The sequence below is a fragment of the Parus major genome, chromosome 12 (genome assembly GCF_001522545.3).
Source record: "Parus major isolate Abel chromosome 12, Parus_major1.1, whole genome shotgun sequence".
Taxonomy (NCBI): domain Eukaryota; kingdom Metazoa; phylum Chordata; class Aves; order Passeriformes; family Paridae; genus Parus; species Parus major.
Window position 1 is genome coordinate 15433583 of NC_031781.1, and position 18874 is coordinate 15452456.

The 18874-nt window shown below is 42.6% G+C and overlaps 1 protein-coding gene across 2 annotated transcripts in view; it reads left to right on the forward strand.

Annotated features, from left to right (window-relative positions):
• Positions 1-18874, forward strand: part of TAFA1 (TAFA chemokine like family member 1) — a 217608-nt gene that overhangs the window by 172037 nt on the left and 26697 nt on the right. For both annotated transcript variants that reach the window (XM_015641109.3, XM_015641107.3), the window contains one exon: positions 1762-1902. In XM_015641109.3, the coding sequence (XP_015496595.1) occupies positions 1762-1902 (141 nt within the window). The remainder of the gene's footprint in view (positions 1-1761; positions 1903-18874) is intronic.

Here is an 18874-nt window from a genome sequence, read left to right on the forward strand (position 1 = left end):
TCACAAATCTCTCTTCTCCTAGGGCATGACCATAAGATGGATTAAACCAATGAGAATCTTTTCATTGCTTTCAATATGATTTGGATAGGGGAACAGGGAGTTTGTGTGAAGGATTACTTCATAGAAAATACAAGCATTTGGGGCTGAGTTGATTACCACAATTCCTCTTATTCCTCAGAGACACTTCACAGACCGTTTGTTAGAGGGTGGCTCTCTGAATTGTTGGGATCTCTCTTTTTTGACACCTTTTGGCTGTCAAAAAGCTTGTGTCAGCAGCCCAAATGCACCTAATAACTAAGAGGTGCAGCAGCACATCTCTCCAGATGACTTCAATATTTACTACTGAATTAATCTCATGCTTGCAAACTCCACCATGTGACACCATCATATGAGCAACATCAGACCAGGCAGAACCCTCCCTGCCCAGTGCTTCACTAAAAATGCCACATTTGTAGAAACCACAGGGACCAGGACTCACTCCTGGTAGGGAATGACTCCCAAACCTCTACCAAAACTCCTTGTTCACAGCCAGAGGTGGAGCAGCATCTCCACACTTATCCTCCTACCTGGCCACACAGCACACAGTGTCAAAAGCTGTCAATATTCTCTCTAAAAGAGTGAAAGCCAAAGATATGAGTAATGTGGTTTATGCTGTAGTAAAAGCACTGTGCACTTAGCAGTTCTTAATGGCATGAAGAAATGAAGCTCTTCTAGAAAATCTTGCACATCCTGTCCTTTAGTGGGCAGCACATGGGGTTTTGTACTAAGCTGAAACAAACCCTGCCAAATTTATGCTGCAATTTCAGAAAGCAGCCAAATATCTGTGGGGAACAGCCTGACACCGTTAAACACTCAGTGATTACAAGCTAAATGCAGTCTGAGGAGTGCAGAAATGACCTGGGCAGGGCATTAGCCCACTGTGGTGGTGTCTCCTTGCACGGCAGAGCTGGGGTGAAGGGGAATGGCACACCTGGCACTGCAATTCTGTGCTCAGCATATGGCACAAACACCAAGCACTCACCAGCCCAAAGCCACTGAGTATCTGCTGAGCTCTCCTCTGTGCTCCCCATCTAATAAAATATTGCAAATGGTCATAAAGAACAATCAGGGAGAGGACTAATTAAACCTGGTGATCTCACACACAATGGGAATGTTTCCTGCCTTAAAACTGCCGATTTAGTGAGTGGGGGAGCAAAGGGAGGTGCTGTTGGGGCACCCTGTAACCTGGAGAGACCCATTGACATTCCCTAAGGGCTGAGTACTAGCACAGAATCAAATATTTGGAGAAAAATCTTATTTCTGGATGGATTCTCTTAGTCTCTGTCCTTGTATGAGAAAATGTTTGGGGAAGAAGCCTGTCATATTACAAGCATGAAACCTGCCAACAGTAGTTGAACATTTTCTGTAGCATTTTACCTACATTTCTTCAGATCCAGATACTGACATTATTTTTGGCCAAAAATTATGTGGATGTCATAGAAACTTCTACTATAAGAAAGGCAAGGGACACTTATCTACATTGTCTATTAAAAATTATAGTATAGCAGTACCTGGCTTATTTGGGAGCACACACAAAAAAATTTTATTTAGAAATAAAATTGTAATCCCACCTGTACAGAAGCTGGGCAGAGGCACAGACAGGAGCACGCCAGGGTGCTTTGATTAGCCACTGCTGCTCTTCCTAATCAGAGTGTCAATATTCTCTTTTTTCTTTTTCTTTTCTTTTTCTTTTCTTCTTTTTTTTTTTTTTTTTTTTGCCAGAAGGAGGAACGTGTGAAGTTATAGCAGCACACAGATGCTGTAATAAGAATCGAATTGAGGAAAGATCACAAACAGTAAAATGCTCCTGTCTACCTGGGAAAGTGGCTGGGACTACAAGAAACAGACCTTCCTGTGTTGATGGCAAGTAGCTCCTCCTGTGTATATGTTTCTGTTTGTGTACCATCCAGTAGAAAGCTCTAAGTCTACAGATTTTGTATAGGAATTGTGTTGTGTTCTTTATTTAACAAAATAGAAACATCTACAAAAATAAGTATACATCTAAACCTCTTTCTTGCCACTTTAGTGCATAGTTCTGTGCATGTGGGTCACGTTAAGGTTTACCTGAAAACTGTGAGAATATTGCCCAGTATGGATGTTTTGATGAGTATAAATGATTTATTATTGATAAATACCTGGACAAAATTATCCCTTGAGTCACTTCATGGGGCCCCTGCGGTGCCACATTAGTTTTGATTCATAAATATTTCAAAGGACAACTGCCATTCATTTTGATTTAATTAGCCATTTGGAGAGTCAGTGGCAACATTAATAAATGAATCTTGTATTCTGGTCCTGAAACGAACATTACAGAAAGCTGGAAAAAAAAAAAAATCTTTGCCTTTTGAAATCACTGCTGCTGTTACTTGTCACAGGGATTTGGGGTTTTTTGTTTTGTTTTTTTCCTGAAGAAAAAGCACCATGTTATTTGTGTCTGGGTTTCATATCAGGTTTAGCTCCACAGGGTGTTTTCCTCTCTGGGGCTCCCCTGCCAGCCTTGCAAGGTGAAACCACACAGCTTCCCTCACGGCTGGGAAGTTCTTAGCAAAATATAAATCACATAAGAAGATGGGAAGTAAGTGGTACTAATCCCATTAGTTACCCTTCCCAAAGAAGCTGCTCTGTGCTGCAGAATCCCTCAGTGCAGCAGCTTTGTGGAATGGAGTATCTTGTAAAAATCCCTCGCTGCTTTTTCTGGTGAAGGTTGTTTGTACCAACCCACAGGTGCTTTAGAGAGCCACGGGTTGGTTTTGGCACTCTAGGCTCTGTGCTGGGCTCTCCTCATTCTCTCCATGGTGGAATCCCATGGGTGAAGGTGTCTCTGCCAGTTTTGGAAGCACCCAAAGTTTCCTCTTTTGGTCTGTGTTTGGCACTCAGCTTCACCCTGAGCAAGAGTGGGGAGCTTTACAAGCAAATATTGGGAAAAATGTTCTCTTCTGGGTACCTTTCCTCAATCCCTGGCTGCCAAGGGATTAAAAAGGAACAGGGAGTGGTCCAGTGTAGCTCAGGCAGGTGTTGTAGTTAGACAGGAATATTGGCAGGTGTTGTGGAATGGAGAATTGTGTAGATAAAGATCATTCTTGCAGATTTGATACCAAAAAGTTGAGAGAGTGACTGCCTTAGAGGAATCAGAACCTCATGTTTTCTCAGCAGGTATTTCTGGCATGTGGATATCTGATTTATATATTAAAGATACAAAAGGAAATATTATTTTAAAAAGGCATTCAAATTTTTAAATTATGAAGCAGTGTTTCATAGCTTGTTACACTGGGAATGCAATTCAGCTTCTGAACTCATGATTAAAACCAGGCTATTGAATGCACCTGTGAATGATTACTTTAGTCCACATCCTGTAATTCTGTTATTGCTTAATTACCCTGATAAAAAGAAGCTTTTCTTTTTCTGCTAAGCACTCATAAAACGGTAGGTGAAAAATACAGCTGGCTGTAACCAGAGATCAGCTGTACAAGCCTTGAAGAATTTCATGTTCTTCATCAGGTCATGAAACACAGAGGCAGCAGATAGAGCAGAGACACCATTAATTCAGCTCTCATAACTCTGTTCAGAGAAGAGAAGCTCAAAGAGTGCTGTGCTAAGAAAAAAGTCGGGTGCAGGTGTGGACTGGAGCCTAATTGCTCTGTCAGGATTACAATAAAGAGAAATGTTATTGTCTGGAATTTTGAAAGGAGTTAGGATAAAACAATGGCTAATATGAAAGTGTAAGGCATTGAAGTCGCTGGTAAGACTCGCTGTGACTTCAAAGCCAGCAAACGTGAACTACAAAGGAATGTCTTCCCCTTTCAAGTTTAGTTGTTGTAGTCAGCCCATAGCTGCTTTTGTAGATGGCTGGAGAACGGTTCAAAAGCCCAATATGCTGCTGGTAAAAATTAATCCAAGGGACATTTGCTTTGGCCTTTGTTTTATCCCAGACTTTGCTTTGTGACTTTTGACATACTGACCTGGTTTAAGTCAGAACTTTTTCCAATTTGGTGGTTCTGTTCTTGTTAAGACAAACTCCCAAAACTTTCCATTGGAGACCCATTGATGTCAGTGCTTTAACTCACACAAAGATTTGGGATTTGCTGTTTATTTTGTATATGAGAACGTTTCAAAAGGTCACCTGCAACTTTCTACCTTCTTTATCTACCATATTGAAAAGATTAAGACCAGTTAATCTCACACTAGGTTTTATTTAGTGTGTAAATGTATATAATTACAAGCCATAATGTAAGCCACTAAGAAATGTTGCTTGGGTCCTAATTAAATATCCAGAGGTGTTGAAGTGCAGCACTATACTCACATCCAAACAGAGACATCACCTCTGAGAGGTGACAAGGACTGGGACACCTCTTTGAGCAGTTTTCCTGTTGGTTATCACCTCGAGCCAGCTCCACCCCATGCCTATGTACTAGTGTGCATAGAACAGGCTGAACCCGAGTATTGATTGCCCTGCCAAACTGTGACTTAGTGGTATTGGGACCAAGCTTTTGGTGTTTCCCAGTTCAATTTCATCAGAAAACAGCACCTCAAGGCTGCTGCTTTGCCAGTTTGATGCCGAGTTGCAGAGGAGAGATTGTATTGCCTTTCACTCCTACCAGCAATTGCTCTGGGACACAACTGGGCTGGGGAGAGCTGGCTTTGTTTTCTCTTTCAGAGAATACAATTATATGTAGGAGTCATCTTAACATGAAATAAGTATCAGGGGTGATGAATGGTGCTTTGGTCCCTTTTGTTGTGAGATCTGACCATCCCAGTACACAGGGCTTGGCAGGCAGTCCTCCTCCTGCACAGGCTGAAATTCAGGCTGAGGTTGTTTGTACTATGGAGGGCATGAAGTTGATGTGTATTCCCAAGTATCACTTCCTGCCAAGTCTAGCAAACCTTTTCTTTGGGGTTTCATCTTAATAAAGTATAGTAAGGCCAGGCTGTGGCAGCCTCAAAAGTCACAAATGATTCCTTGTGACTCATTCAGTCCTAAAAGCTGCCTCCATCACCAGTGAATTATGCAGTAGCAGCAGTGGGAGCAAAGCAAAAGCCAAACCTTGCCATGAAACACAGACACCAGTTTCTGTTTCTTTGCCTTTTCTGTTGCACATTTACTTTCATGATTCCCTTCGCTACTTCAAGGTCCTTTTTGTTTGAAGGATGGTTTGAAATGTTCCCTTTCCCTCTCTACAATTTATCTTGCCTGCCACTTGGCTACAGCATATACCACGGGCATCAGCTCTCTGCCAGGATATTATTAATTTCTTCTTTTGCCCAGATACCTCTCCAGAGCAAGTCCCAGGTGGATTCACTTCATTACATGTTACAGGAGTTTGAGAGGATCCCTTTTTACTGGGGAAAGCAAAGTCCAGCATTTCCAGTGGGCTCATGAAGGCCCTCAGGTGCCTCAGCAGAAATTGCTGTCACTGGTGCAGCAGTTTCTCCTGTGGGGTGAGGTTTTATTCCTTTGTCATATCATTACTATAAAAAAAATATATATATATAATTTTAATACTGTCACTTTTATGCTGGGAATATTGTGTTTGGACCCATATCCTTTAAAGTGGTATTGAACCATGCTGGAGAGTCAGTAGTGGTTATGTCTGTGTGTTCTTCAAGGCTTGTGAATAATATATAATTTGTTCATCTACACTGGAGCTTACTATGTTACATTCAATGCTCTCAGACACACATTTTTGTTTTAATGTTTCATTTTCCTGTTCCCTTCCCTTCAATCTTCTTCCAGGCTATTTTAAACTCTTTCACAGGCAACCTCATATTTCTTGCATAATTATCTGTGAAATTTGTTGGACCACAGAATATGGAATAACAGAAAAGCACCTGCACTGACTTTTGAAATCATCCACAAAGGGACTTTCCTGCAGGTTGTGTGTAGTGCCAGTGCTTATAAGAAATGAGGTGGGTTTAACACTGGTGAAAACCAATAAAGAAAAAGGAAGGTGCTACTAAAATGCTTAGCAGTATCTCTCCCTCTAAACTGTACCTGTAAGAAAGGCCTCTGCAGACACGTGAGGTGATCCCATTCCATGTTTTGTGCAGCACAGGATTTGAAGCATTAACTCTCAGGCAGCAGGATTAGTGGTTTAGTCTCCGTGGTTTGCTCTTGTCCTGTTTTATACCAGTCATGCATCGTGGGAAAAGGAAATCATTCACTGATACAGAAAAATCAAATCAAGCCAATATTTTTGTTTTTCACAGATTGATTTTGGATCACCTGAGGTTCCAGATCATTCCAAAACGTATGATATATTAGCACACATGTAAATACTTCAGATTTCTATTAGTCTGAGGATCACTAGCCACCATGTGGTCCTGTGAATTTACATCACACTTCTTCAGGGCAGCACTACCAAACCAAACATGAGTCTCTGACCAGTGGGAACACTCTTAATGCCTCTCTGGGCCAGCAGCTCACACCTCTCCAGCCATGCTACTGGGTGATGGGTGCTGCTCATCCTTATTTTGCCATCTGCAGTAGCTGGAGCAGAGGGAGGACATTCACAGCTCATGTTCCATTTGCTGCTCTTTGCCCTGCTTGCTCTCACCCAGGACCCACAAACCACAAGGTCCCATCAGGTCTGTCACTCCTCAGGCAGACAGTAAGTGCAGCCACACTGTTGACATCAGTTCATTTATTTTTATTTTAAAATTATGGTTAAGATACTGGCTGTGGAGCAAGCATCCATAATTCAGGAGTGTTCCTTCAGGACAGAGGTGCAGCTCAGCCCCTCTGGTGCTGGTCCTCAGCATCCTCCCACAGCACTGGTGCCACCCCAGCTTGCTCCAGCTGAGGGGTGGGCATGGGATGCACAGACACTTCCTGGCTCTCCCTGGAGTGAAAGCAGGATTCAAGCCTTGTAGAGTCAAATGAAAGACTCCTATTGACTTTGGGTCAGGTCCTTAGTAAATGCTTTGTTAGAGATAATCCTGTATCTATCAGCACTTACATCAAGTGAAAACAGTTCACAGTCACAAAGCCAATAGTCTTCTATTTATCTAATGTGTACTTTAGGTGGTATCACCAGAAAGCCTTTTTTTTTTTTTTTTTTTTTCCCACTGTGAAAATACTTTCAATCAATTCTTATTTCTTGAAGAAAGGGGGAAAAATGCTTTTTGAAATCTAAGGAGTCAGCTTCTCATCCCTCTAGCTGTGCTTCGGCCTAGATAAAAAGAGATCTCAGGGTCCCATATTATTAATTCACTGTCTATATGAATAACGAGCAGCCTTGGTGAATTATTCCACACTCCTGGGAAAATCTATAGCCCTGTCCTTCTGCAGCACCACTGGAACCAAGCAGTAAGCTCATATTTATTTTTATTTGGTGAATTCAGATGACTTCATTTGTAAGGAGGAAAAAATGCCTCTCCTCCCTATTGACATCCATTTAGTAAGCTCAGAAAAAGTCACCAAATATCACATGTGCTAGGAAAAAACTAGAAGGGGGAGAGAAGTCTAACTTCACTGAAATATTTTAGGCTTCTGTTTTGTCCAGATCATGTCTTCTTGAAACGCCCTTGCAACCACCCTGAAATCACAGCCAGATCCTGAGAGGTGCTGACTTCAGAGGCAGCAAAAGCAAAGCTGGCAGAGGCCATGCAGAGTAATTAATTCATTTACCCAGGCACAGAAGCTCCCATTACCAGTTTTCCTTCCCATTGCAGGGCAGAGGCTGAAGGGAACAGAGGGGAGGCGTGTGCCTCACCCTGCCAGTACTGGCTGAGATTTCATGTCAGAGCACAGCTTCTCCTGAAGCCAGAGCATCAGTGAGCAGCCTGGGGAGAGCAGAAATGGCTGTGCTTCTCCCTGAGCACGTGGATGTGCAAACAAATCTCTGTGTGGGCATATGGATCTGTATCTATGCACACACATATATATATACATATATGTGTGTTTGTATTTCTGTGCACACCCTGCAGAGCCACCCTGCCATGGGTGGTGCCTTGCAGCACCCAGAGCTGCTCACACACACAGGGATGTGGTTTTTTCTGTGATTCAGGTACACACAGGCAGGACATTGCAGGAGCAAACCTGCAGCTCACCTGAGCCATTCTGCAGCGAGGGCTTCCCAGGCAGGTGTTCCCCATCTCCCAGCGAGGGCTGTGCCATTCCTGCTGCATGCAAACATCCCCAGGCCCTGGGGACAGGGGAATGCCTGGTCCTGCCTTTCTGCTCTGAGGATGGGTCAGCTAACGAGAGCATCTCTCTGTGGGTCTGTACAAGTACCTCTCCATCATGGCTAGAATTTTTCTCCCCAGCTAGGTTTTATATTTCTTTCTTTTCCCAGTGACATTGTGGTTTCCTGCACAGCAAAGCAACCACCCTTTTTAATACCAAGCTCATAGAACATCTGACTAATCCACCCCTGATGAAGTGCAGAGGGCTCGTTTAAATCCCAGCTTCCGCAGGAAAACCATTTTCTTATTCTACTTAAGAGGGGTAAAAAAAGCCATAAGTCATGGCACTATCTCCATCTGTGTGAGGGGTGGTCGCTTTTCCAGGCTCCAGCTGGCAGATTTCAGTGCTGACACAGAGGGAGCAGAGCCCTCACAGCCAACCAAGGTGCACAAACAGCATCCCTACAGTGAAATAAGGAATGGCATGGCTCTGGAGCAGTGTGAAGACACACAGGAACATATAATTACTTCACCTCCGTACAGAGGAAAGTAACCTTTCACTCAAATACTTGCAATAAACCTGCTAGAGGCTAAATGGAAAAACAGTAGGAGATTTCTCCTCTGATAGGTAGCATTAAGTGTTAATCACAGCACTGGAAAGAGCCTGGGAAGAGGGCTTGGAGGCAGGGAGGGCAGCTGGCCACACCAGTGTGCCAGGCACAGAGAGAAAAAGAAGCATGAGCTGGAAGGGAAAAGAGAGCCTAGAGAAAATTCCCTTGCAGGGATGAAGCCACAGGCAGGAGCATGGGTTCAGGTTAAGGACTGGTCAGGCTGCCTGGAGAGCTCAGAGAAATCCAGAACAAGGTGTTTCGCTGCTCTGCAGACACAGATCTGCTTTGGTGAGCCCAGAACAGGGGACTCAGCCCCTGTGACCCATGTACAAATACACAGATGGTCGATCTAGGGGCAAAAAGAGCTACAGCAATGCTAAGGAAGGCTTCTCACAGCAGCCCTTCACCCAGAAATGCTGTGGGAGAGATTTTCAAAGATCAGGAAGGGACAGCCTGGTGTGTATCTGCCCTGCATGGCATCAGGAGAAAGAGGTTTGCTGCCATTTACTGCATCAGCGTGGAGAGGTGATCCAGCTGATGAAGGCTGTGTGCTATCTTAGGAGCAAGAGGTTTAAACCTTTACACCCTGCCTTTAAACAAGCTCTGGGTTCATCTTTTCCTTGTGTGGCAGAGCACACAAGCACAGCCCAAGTGCAGCATGCAGAACACTCTCAGGAAGCAGTTGTTGACACCCAGATTTTCAGCTGGTGTAAACTGGCTCCTGAAACCCTGAGAGACTTGCTAGCTTGTGCCAAATGAGGGCACAGTTTGTAGAGTAGGAAAATGAACAGGATGGTGACTGGTGATTAATCCTTGCTCACAGTCCTCAGGGAATGTGTGGGACCAGTGTCCAGCTAATCCATGGCCAAGGGGAGCTTAGGAAAACATTAGGGTCACATTAGCATCTGTGCTCTATCCTCTCACACCAAATCCTGGCAGGAATTCTGATGATAGCTCATCCCAGGGAAAACCAAGTTAGGAAGTGGCTAATTCTGCATAAACTCACTCCACACATCTTTTCTGCATCAGATGCTGTGGTTTTGGTGCATGTGAAATGCTGTGTGCCTACAGGTGTCTCCAATACACTGTAGAAAATACGTGATTGGAGTATTGCAGAACAAAAAGTCTTTTTTTTCTTTTCTTCCAAAGCTACCTTCCATCTATAAACATGGAGCTAGCTCACAAGGCTTGAATGTTGTTTGTAGGATTAGGGCTTGAACACAAAAGTGGATGATTAAATAAGAATGAAAAATGCTCCTCCACAGTGAGCTCTCTTTAAATTAATAAAAGAGAACCTGAAGGTATTACACACTGAAATTTTAAAGAGGCAGTGACCAAATCTTTGAAGGAAACAAACACATCGTTTATCCTTTTACTGACGAAGAGAGTCCAAATAGGAGTCACTAATTTAGCACTGAGAGTATCTGTTTTGTTGAACTATGTGAATTAATCTGGCAACTGCAACTGGAAGCAGGCAAGTCAACAAGTGTTTAATTGATTTCAGAGGATCAATTATCCATACAATTGATCACAGACACATTTACAGTTCCTCCTCTCAGGATATAACCAAGTTACTGTAGGACCCAAGCCCCTCAGCAGTTTGTAGTGTTGCTTTGGGAGATTTTTATGCATTAATATTGCAGAATCATCATAAGTTTAGGGCTGCTGAACATGTAAACAGCCTTCAGAATTTGGACCAGGTCTCCATATGTAGGTGTTGAAAAGCAGTTTTCTAATCCTGTATATCAAAGAAAGTATTATTTCACTTTGGGAGCTGTTTTCATGGGCCATTCAGTTTGTTACAATAACTGCTCAAGGTTAAGCAAGATGGAGGATGGCAAATTTTAATATTATTTTAAAAGTGCTGCCTCTCCCTTTTGAAACCATCATGCAAAAGACAGTGGTGGGGGAAGGAGCTGTGCTCCACAGTTTAAACATTCTGCCCTATGTCATTAGTACATAAAAACTGTTCTGCAGGCAGAGGGATTGCTTTTAATACGTGCATTTGTGTAATCGTTTCCTTGTGATTACAATTCCTAGGCAGGAACCATACAGCAGAGTTTTCAAGAAGCATGTGCATGGCCAGTACATTTTTTTTTTATCTTACAAATGTGCCCAGAACTCAGGAACAGCAAGGTGAAACATCAGCACAAACCATCACTCAGAAATGAAATGGAGAAGCAAATGACACTGTCTTAACTGAGGACAAAGGCAAATCTCCCATTGGCTCAAATGAGAGTAGAAAACATCTCTCTCTATTGGTTTTCTTATTACAAAATGCCCTCTCCTTTTTCTCTAGACCCCTCCACAAAATACCATCAAATACAGTTGTGTGTAATATAGTTATGCAAATAACAAATGAACCCCATTTCCTTTAGAAGTTTCCTTTCCTCCTCTTGAAAATTGCCAACTGGATGAACACTTTTGGAAACAAGAGCACCTATATTCCTTGTTCTAGATCAAACCCCAAGCTCATTAGTGCAGTGCACACCTGTATCACAGTGGTTACCCAAGGACACAGGAACCCTTTGCTCTGAGCAGGATGGGGAACAGGACAGTGCCCAATGTTTTACACCACAGAGCACAGGGCCAGGGCAGCAGAGGAGAAAATCAGTGTAGTTTTGGACAGGTTGTGTTTCCTCTGGGATTCAGCTAGGTAACAGAGGCCCAGCCTCATCATTGCACTGGTGCTATTCATTTCCCTTGTTTGATGGATTTGTTTGATGGATTTGGTTGATCTGAATGTCAGGCAGGGAGCAGGTGAGGTGTTTGTGGCAGAGCTGGAGAAGTGAAGGGCTTCCCTCCAACATCAGGACTGCTCCTTTCCTGAGATGGATGTGCAGTTCCAGCCACTCTGCCCCAAAAAATGGGGTGAATTAACTCATGGGGCCAGGTGTGGGGAGAGGCTTTGGCTGCTCAGGAGAGCAGGCAGCCTCTGCTGAGAGAGAAGAGTTGCAGGGCAGCAGAGCAAAGGATGGACAAGAAGGAATCTGCTGTCAGACCAGGGATGGAGAAGAGCTAAGAAAACAGTGGGGGTTTAATTGATATAAACTCCCCAGCATTAAATGTTGCTTGGAAATTAGAAGAGTACTACTGTCTCTAAGGGGGCTGGCAACAGCTTCCCACCAGGGATGACAGCTGGTTTTGAAGACTTCCAGTGTCTTTTGTCTCACCCACAAAATGCAAAGTAATTGGTATTATTTGATCAAATAACACTGCAGCATACTGGTGAGCAATGGGTGGATCACAGACATAAAAGCCAAGACAAAATGCTGTACAGCAGACTCATAAAATTCATTTTTATGTTAGAGGCCAAAAAAAAAGAAACCCTCTTGAAGTCTTTAGTTACAGTTTGGCTTTATTTGATACAATCATTTTTTATTGTTTGGTTGACCAACACTGGTATCTTTTTTTAATTCATTTATTTGCAATAACCTGCTGATAAATCAGCTTTAGCAGTGGAACCAATTAATTCTCCATTGTAAATATTGACTTAGATATTTTTAATCTATTCTGTTTGTCAGAGAAGGCAGTCCTGGACTTCCCTGGATGAGCAATAATGAGGCAGCACTGTAGAATCCTTTTCCACTGCTCCTCTGAAACAGCCCTTGTAAATTCTGTGTGTTCATTGCAGAAAAAGACCCCACAGCATCTGCAAACACAAATTAAGTAAATTATAGTTTTGCTGCCTGCCTTGCACTCTACCAATGACCCCTGGTGCCCACAAGTGGGGATTCTAGCAAAGCGTGTCCATTTGAGTTTGCAGGTTTCCCAGCTGAGCTGCTCATTAACACATGGCCAGATGGAAACTGTGATCAGAAATGATCTGTGATTACAATAGACATGGTCTAAATGCATTTTGTGGAGCCAGGTTGGATGAATAGAATTAATAGGGGAGGTTTTGAAATTTCTGAAATTCAAAATTAATTGCAGATCACCCAGGCCTGTGTTTTGCTGTTTCATGGCACCTTTAGAAAGCTGATACAACTTCCTAATAGAAGGAATAAATTGACAAACCAGGTTAGAAGCTTAAGCTCTCAGAGTAAGGGTAACAGCCCTTATTCACAGGTCTTCAGTGAAAACTCCTGCAAGTGTGTGCTGAATCCTATCAGTGTATTTCTGAAACCATCAGGAACACTAATTTGTAGCTAGCTTTAGGTTAGATCCTTTCCATCTGAAGCACTTTCATTTTAAACTCATTATTTATGATAAGCATAGCCACACTCTTCATGCATTTTGCATATTCAATTTTCAAGCCAAAATATAGGAGCTGCATTAGCTTCAGTGCTCCCAGCAGGTAATCAGGCTCCTGCAATATCAAACCTCATGTCACCACCAGTAACAGGCTGAAATAGTCCTCTCCTCATAAGAACTGTGCCTGCCCAGCTCCTATTAAAATTAATGGGCACTGGGCATCCATTCCCTGCAGGCAGCTTTGGAAATACCAGCCAAAACGTAGTTGTAAGTATTAACCTTTAGGAAGTTAGTGTTGGCAGCTTCCCCCTGCTCTGCACTGGCTCCCAGAACGAGTGGCTCTGCTGGGGCACGAGCCCAGCCCTGCTCCTGCAGCTGTTCTGGCACCTCTGGGCTGAGCAGAGCCTGCAGGAATTGCCAGGCTGTCCTTCCCTGCTCCCAGGAACCTGCACTGAGAGTGGTTTTTCCTGGTCATCAGGGGGAAGGGAAGCCCATAAGGGTCAGTAGAGGTGGTGTGAAAATGCTGCTCTGACTCAATGTTGAAGTCTGGGGCAGAAATACCAAACTTATTGCAGGCTAACTGTTCAAATCAGCATGTTTGGTATAGAAAAAAAATTGTCTGTGAGTACTTTTATATATTAAACCTTGTGAGGAACTTTGCCCTGCTGATTTAACATCCTTTAATTAGTTAGGTTTTTTTCAGGGTTTTTTAATTTGTTGGGTTTTTATGTTTGTTTTTGTTCTTTTTCTGTCTATGTTTGCAAAGAAAAATAGTCTGGCATTCTAAAAGAAAAATAGGATTAGAATAATTTATTATTGGGCTACTATTAAACTAATAGAAACAGCCATATAAATTAATTTCTATAAACAACCTCCAGGTCTTAGGTCTAATCCATACCAATGGTGACCTGTGAGGAAGCAGAGTTCCAGGAATAAATTTGCTGGTTTAGACTGGAGGGTTTCAACCCAGCTAATAAACACTTTGGTGCATGACTGAAATGTTACTGCAGTAGCTGGAGAGCAAACTGTCCCCTGTTTCACTTCTTTTTTTCACCAAATAGTTCTAAAATAACCAAAGTGTAATCACCACATTCAAGTAGCAGATTGTTCATGGACACAAAATACAGTCCTAAATCAAATAAATTGCTAACTGTGAAGCATTTGCTAGGCTCTGCTTTGCATAGTATGAGATAAGAAGCAAATATAACACACTGGTCTCTATTACTAAATGCTGCTAAAAATGCAAAGTGATAAATGTGCTCTTTCAATTTCAATATAGCATCATTAGTAGAGAGAGAAACCCTGTAAGGATCACCTGCATCTTAATGACCTGCATGCTCACCACCACTGTGAGTACAGCTCTGTGCTTTTGCTGGGAACCTGTGCCATTTTAGGAAGTGTTGGTATTATTTTGCTACATTTTTGTTCTAGTGTTCTTACTTTCTTGCTTTCCCTTCCTAAGTTTGAGTGTCTGGTAGTGAGAAACCCAGAGGAAATGTGTAGCCAGGGACATCAGCAGATCAGAAGCAGCAGAAGGGCCAGCCAGAGCCCTTCCTGGCTCTGCTGAGTCCACAGGTTTTGGGCAGAATTATGGGCAAGGCTTACTGCAGTATCCCTGTGCTCAGGGTATGGATCATGCACTTGTTCTGCCAGCTTCTCCTGAAATATTAGGTCTTGCTCCATGCAGCTTTCTGTAGAATACAAATCAGCCGTGTTGGTGTAGTGTCCTGCTTGTACAACATATTTTGGTTATGTCTACCCTTGTATTTGCTCACTTCATGGCATGCTACAATATGTCAAAGAATGTAGATGCTGCTGCTTCCTATATAATTTTTCAGCTAAAAATGACAGGTGCCTGGAATTATTACCGTATTATTTTGGTTTGGGGTTTTTTTCACTAAGAAAACATCACAGATGCTGAGATGTTCTTCCCAGGAGTTTTGCAGAGACCAAGGGGGCTGTATTTGCACACTGAAATCTAACAAAAAAATACAATCTACTATTTTATGCTGCAAAACAAGGCAGACATCCAGCAAGGGCAGGAGCACAGGCTTCACGTAGTGAGAAGAAAAATTGGGCTGTGGGCAAGACAGGAGTGAAGAGAAGCCACAAGGCAGAGTGTCAGCAGACTTGCTGTGTAGGTAATACTGGATGCAGTAAATAACCTCAGATATTTGGATTCTTTTTCCTTGTTTTTGAAACCTGAAAGAATGTACAATAAATAGATTAAAGATGTGTGAGGTTCAGATCAGTGTTATTGTACCTGTGAAGGATAAGAACATATCATGGGGGAAGTTCCACAGGGTGGTGGCTGACAGTCAGTTTGGGGAAATTCTAAGGTGAAAGCAGATATTCCTACAGCCTGCTTTTCATTCCCATCCAAAAATACCCTTCCTTCCAATTTCTCTTTGGTGTCAAAATAAATGAAAATGTTCCATAGTGATTAATGGTGTACTGGCAACACAGTAAATGCCAGTAGGGATGCAGCTGATCAGCAAAGAGGATATTTCCAGAAAACTTCATCATATTTTGTTTTGACTTTATGCTGACACGTTGAATTGTGGCCAAAAACAAGTGATGCAATTCAGCCAGTTGTACAGGCAAGAGTGTGAGCACTCAGACACAGCCAGGAGAGTCAGTCCCACAGGGATTCTCTGCTAGGAGATGCCTCTCCAGAGAAATGCTCCACCTCTGGACATCTGTGCTGGCCTCCTGGATTGTCCTCCCCAGGGATTCTGTCTGCAGGGCAGGATTGCAGGAACATCTCTGTGGTTTCCAGGACCACCCAAGGTTGTGTGGCACTGAGGGACCCAGCACGTGCCGCCTCTGGGAATAGAAGGAGGTGAGAAATGTCACCATGTCCTTGTTTCCTTTAGGAAACAGTTTAGTTATTTAAAAAGTGCTTACAAGATTTTGGAGGAAGGACCAAAAAAACCTGCAACCTAATGCAAATTAACTCTGTGGTTGTAGATTTTGATGGAGCTGGTTATACATAAAGTCTGTGCTGTGTGAATTCACCTGGAGACCTAAACTATTATGTAGGAGAAAGAACAACAACAGCACAATATTGTTGCTTTCACTACCATTGATCTTTAATTTCCCACTTCAATTTTGCTTTCTAGATTAAGGGGGTGTTTTTTGTACTGCTGTGTATGTGAGATGTTTAAAACTTGCTTGAGATTTCAATTTCCAGAGGGTTCTGCTGGCTGAGGTTGTAGCTTATCTAATATTTTGACAAAGTCCAAGCTCTGTGCTATAAAAGTCAATTTAGTTTTAAGCTGTTGTTCTCACCAGTGAATAATCCAATTTTTAATTATTTTTTATGCTTTTTTGGGGGGGGTTGAGTATTATTTGCTGAAAATTTAGTTGTTTGTCATTACTGTAATTTTAGTGGAAGGGACATTGGAGAAACCAAGCCTCGCTGGAATAGATTGTTATCCAGTGTAATGTATTGATCAGGTCAGGCAGTAAATTAACAGCAGCAGAACACCATTAAATTTTGAACTTAATTGCCTTCTACTCTTAATTTCTATTGGATATAATCAATAGGTGCCAGAGGAAAGTTAAAAGAGTTATTTAGCAAGCTGCTGTTTCCTGCAGCATAATGGAAAACTAATGTTTCATCTTCTAGTTGATGCAAATAATTTGTAGTTTGAGTGTGGCCACTTAAACATTTTATCAAAGACTGACTTTGAGTTCTGTCTTGATTAATCTTCATCCCTCCAAGAAAGAAAGGTGATTTAGTGACACAATCTGTGTTTGCTCAGCTTCCCCTTTGGTCTCTGTTTCCCTGGAGGATCTCTCTGGTCTCTCCTCCCATCTCCAGCCGTGCACACCCTGAGTGCTTCCAGGGGAGGGTTCTCAATTTCCTTTTCCAGGGAAATGCTGTGCTACAGCCAGTGGAAATGAAACCATAGCCTTGGCTTTTCTTCTTGGTTCTTTTCTCAGCTTTTTTGGGCAGGTTGCTCATTCCTCTTATTTTCCTGCCTGAAAAACACCAAAGAAAACAATTGCCTTTGCCAAAGGCTGGTGCCAAGCTGGAGTGTTGCACTTCCTTGCTGGACTCCCTGTGCTGATGACACGTTTTGTTCTCCTCTCCATCCTCAGTTTGTTACTCCCTCTGTCTCACATTTCCCTCTACAGTAATATTTTAGATCCCTTTTTTAACTTGCTTTGAATTTCAGTATTGCTTATCCTGCTGTAATCTAAACCCAGTCCCTTATAAATCAATATCTCAGTGCTATTATTATTTTTACACCTCTTTGAGCACTCTTTCCATTACCTGGTCTTTTGCTAATAAAATGCTGCAGAGGGAACACCATGTTTCAGGTGGCCCCACGCCAAAGCTGTGTGCCCAATGTCACTGCCCTGTGGAATTGCAGGGACATTAAACAGCCATTGAATGGAGGATAGACATCTGATGCAAATTAGGGAATTACTGCAAATTTTGGTGGGCCTCAGAAACCCTATTACCGAAGCAGCACACAGAATAAAACAGGCCAAGGTAATAATACCTCAGTATTTTACAACTGTGTCAGTTCTGTGCCAGTGGTGCTGCTCCATATTTATAACTTTATATTGGCATGAGGCAATTCACATTCAAGCTAATGGGAGTTTTCCAGGAGTGTTGATTCAGGTTCCTGATGAGAAATGAGTATAGCCCCTTTTGCTCATCTTCACAGCAGAAATAGCAGTTAGAGTTGAGAAGAGTCTACTTGAGGTTTTATGAAGTGGAGCATAATGATGCACCAAATGAACAGACCTTCACAGAAGTCTCATTTTCTAAGAGAGTTGATCTATACTTGCTCTGAAAACCAAGTATCTTCAGGGAGTGGCAAGTTACCCACCTCAAAATAGAGTGACAGTGACTGATCCTTGCTCTGCTATCTTGACCTACATCTGTCCACAACTCTTACCATTATAAAATGTATATAATGGGTATTTTACTGGGAGCACATTTGTTTTTATTCAAGTCCTATATATTAAAAAAAACACTGCTTGCTGCCTGTGCAAATTCAAAAACTGCCAAATCATCAAAAGAGCTGGGTATGAATTTACCTCTTTGACAATTACTCCTTGTCACATTATTCTGGTTAACAGGGAATTCATCACAGTAGAGAAGGCAAAAATAAAGCCTCTTGACAGTTACAAGAAATTACCTGTGCTTACAATAATATATTTTCCAGGGGAAGGCTGGAGGGCAGAGTTTGACAGTGCTGAAGCTGTGCCACCTGCAGGGATATCCTGTGACCATTGCTGACCTGGACTTCCCTTTGCAGAGGGAAGATTTGCTTGTCCATGTTACACACCAGCAGGAATTGTGGAAGGTTCACAGTCCCAGCTCCCCAGAGAGGCTGAAATTCCCCTGTTTTGGCTGTTTCACTGGCCTTTATACTTGGAGGAGACAGAAGAGGTGATGATTGCCTCTTGTGATTTTAGGGGTCTGAACCACAAAGCCCAGGTGCCCTTGGAGATGGGCAAAACAGGAAATTTGACATGGGGCTAATTGAGTGTCCCTGCCCAGGAGGGTGTCAGCAGCTAGAATGGCATTCCCATTTCCCATGAAGAGCTTCTCTTCGTGTTTCACTCTTGTGCCAAGAAAAAGATAAAAGGAGATTTTTCTCTGTCTCACTGAGGAGAATCCCCTTTTCATCCAAATGAATTATGCTGTCTTTGAGGCGCCAGATTAATCTGTCTGTGATATCCCTCATGCATTGCTTCCAGACTAACACATTATCTGGGTTTCTTCTTCCATGATCTACTGGTACAGATGAAAGCTAACACACGTGGTAGGCTGGAAAATCTCGACAGGAAGCCATGGAAGTCTCTGCAGGAACAACTCTGCCCTGCTGGAGAAGAGAGGTGCATAATAAGACAATATTTATGTTAAGGTTGATCACAAGGATAGT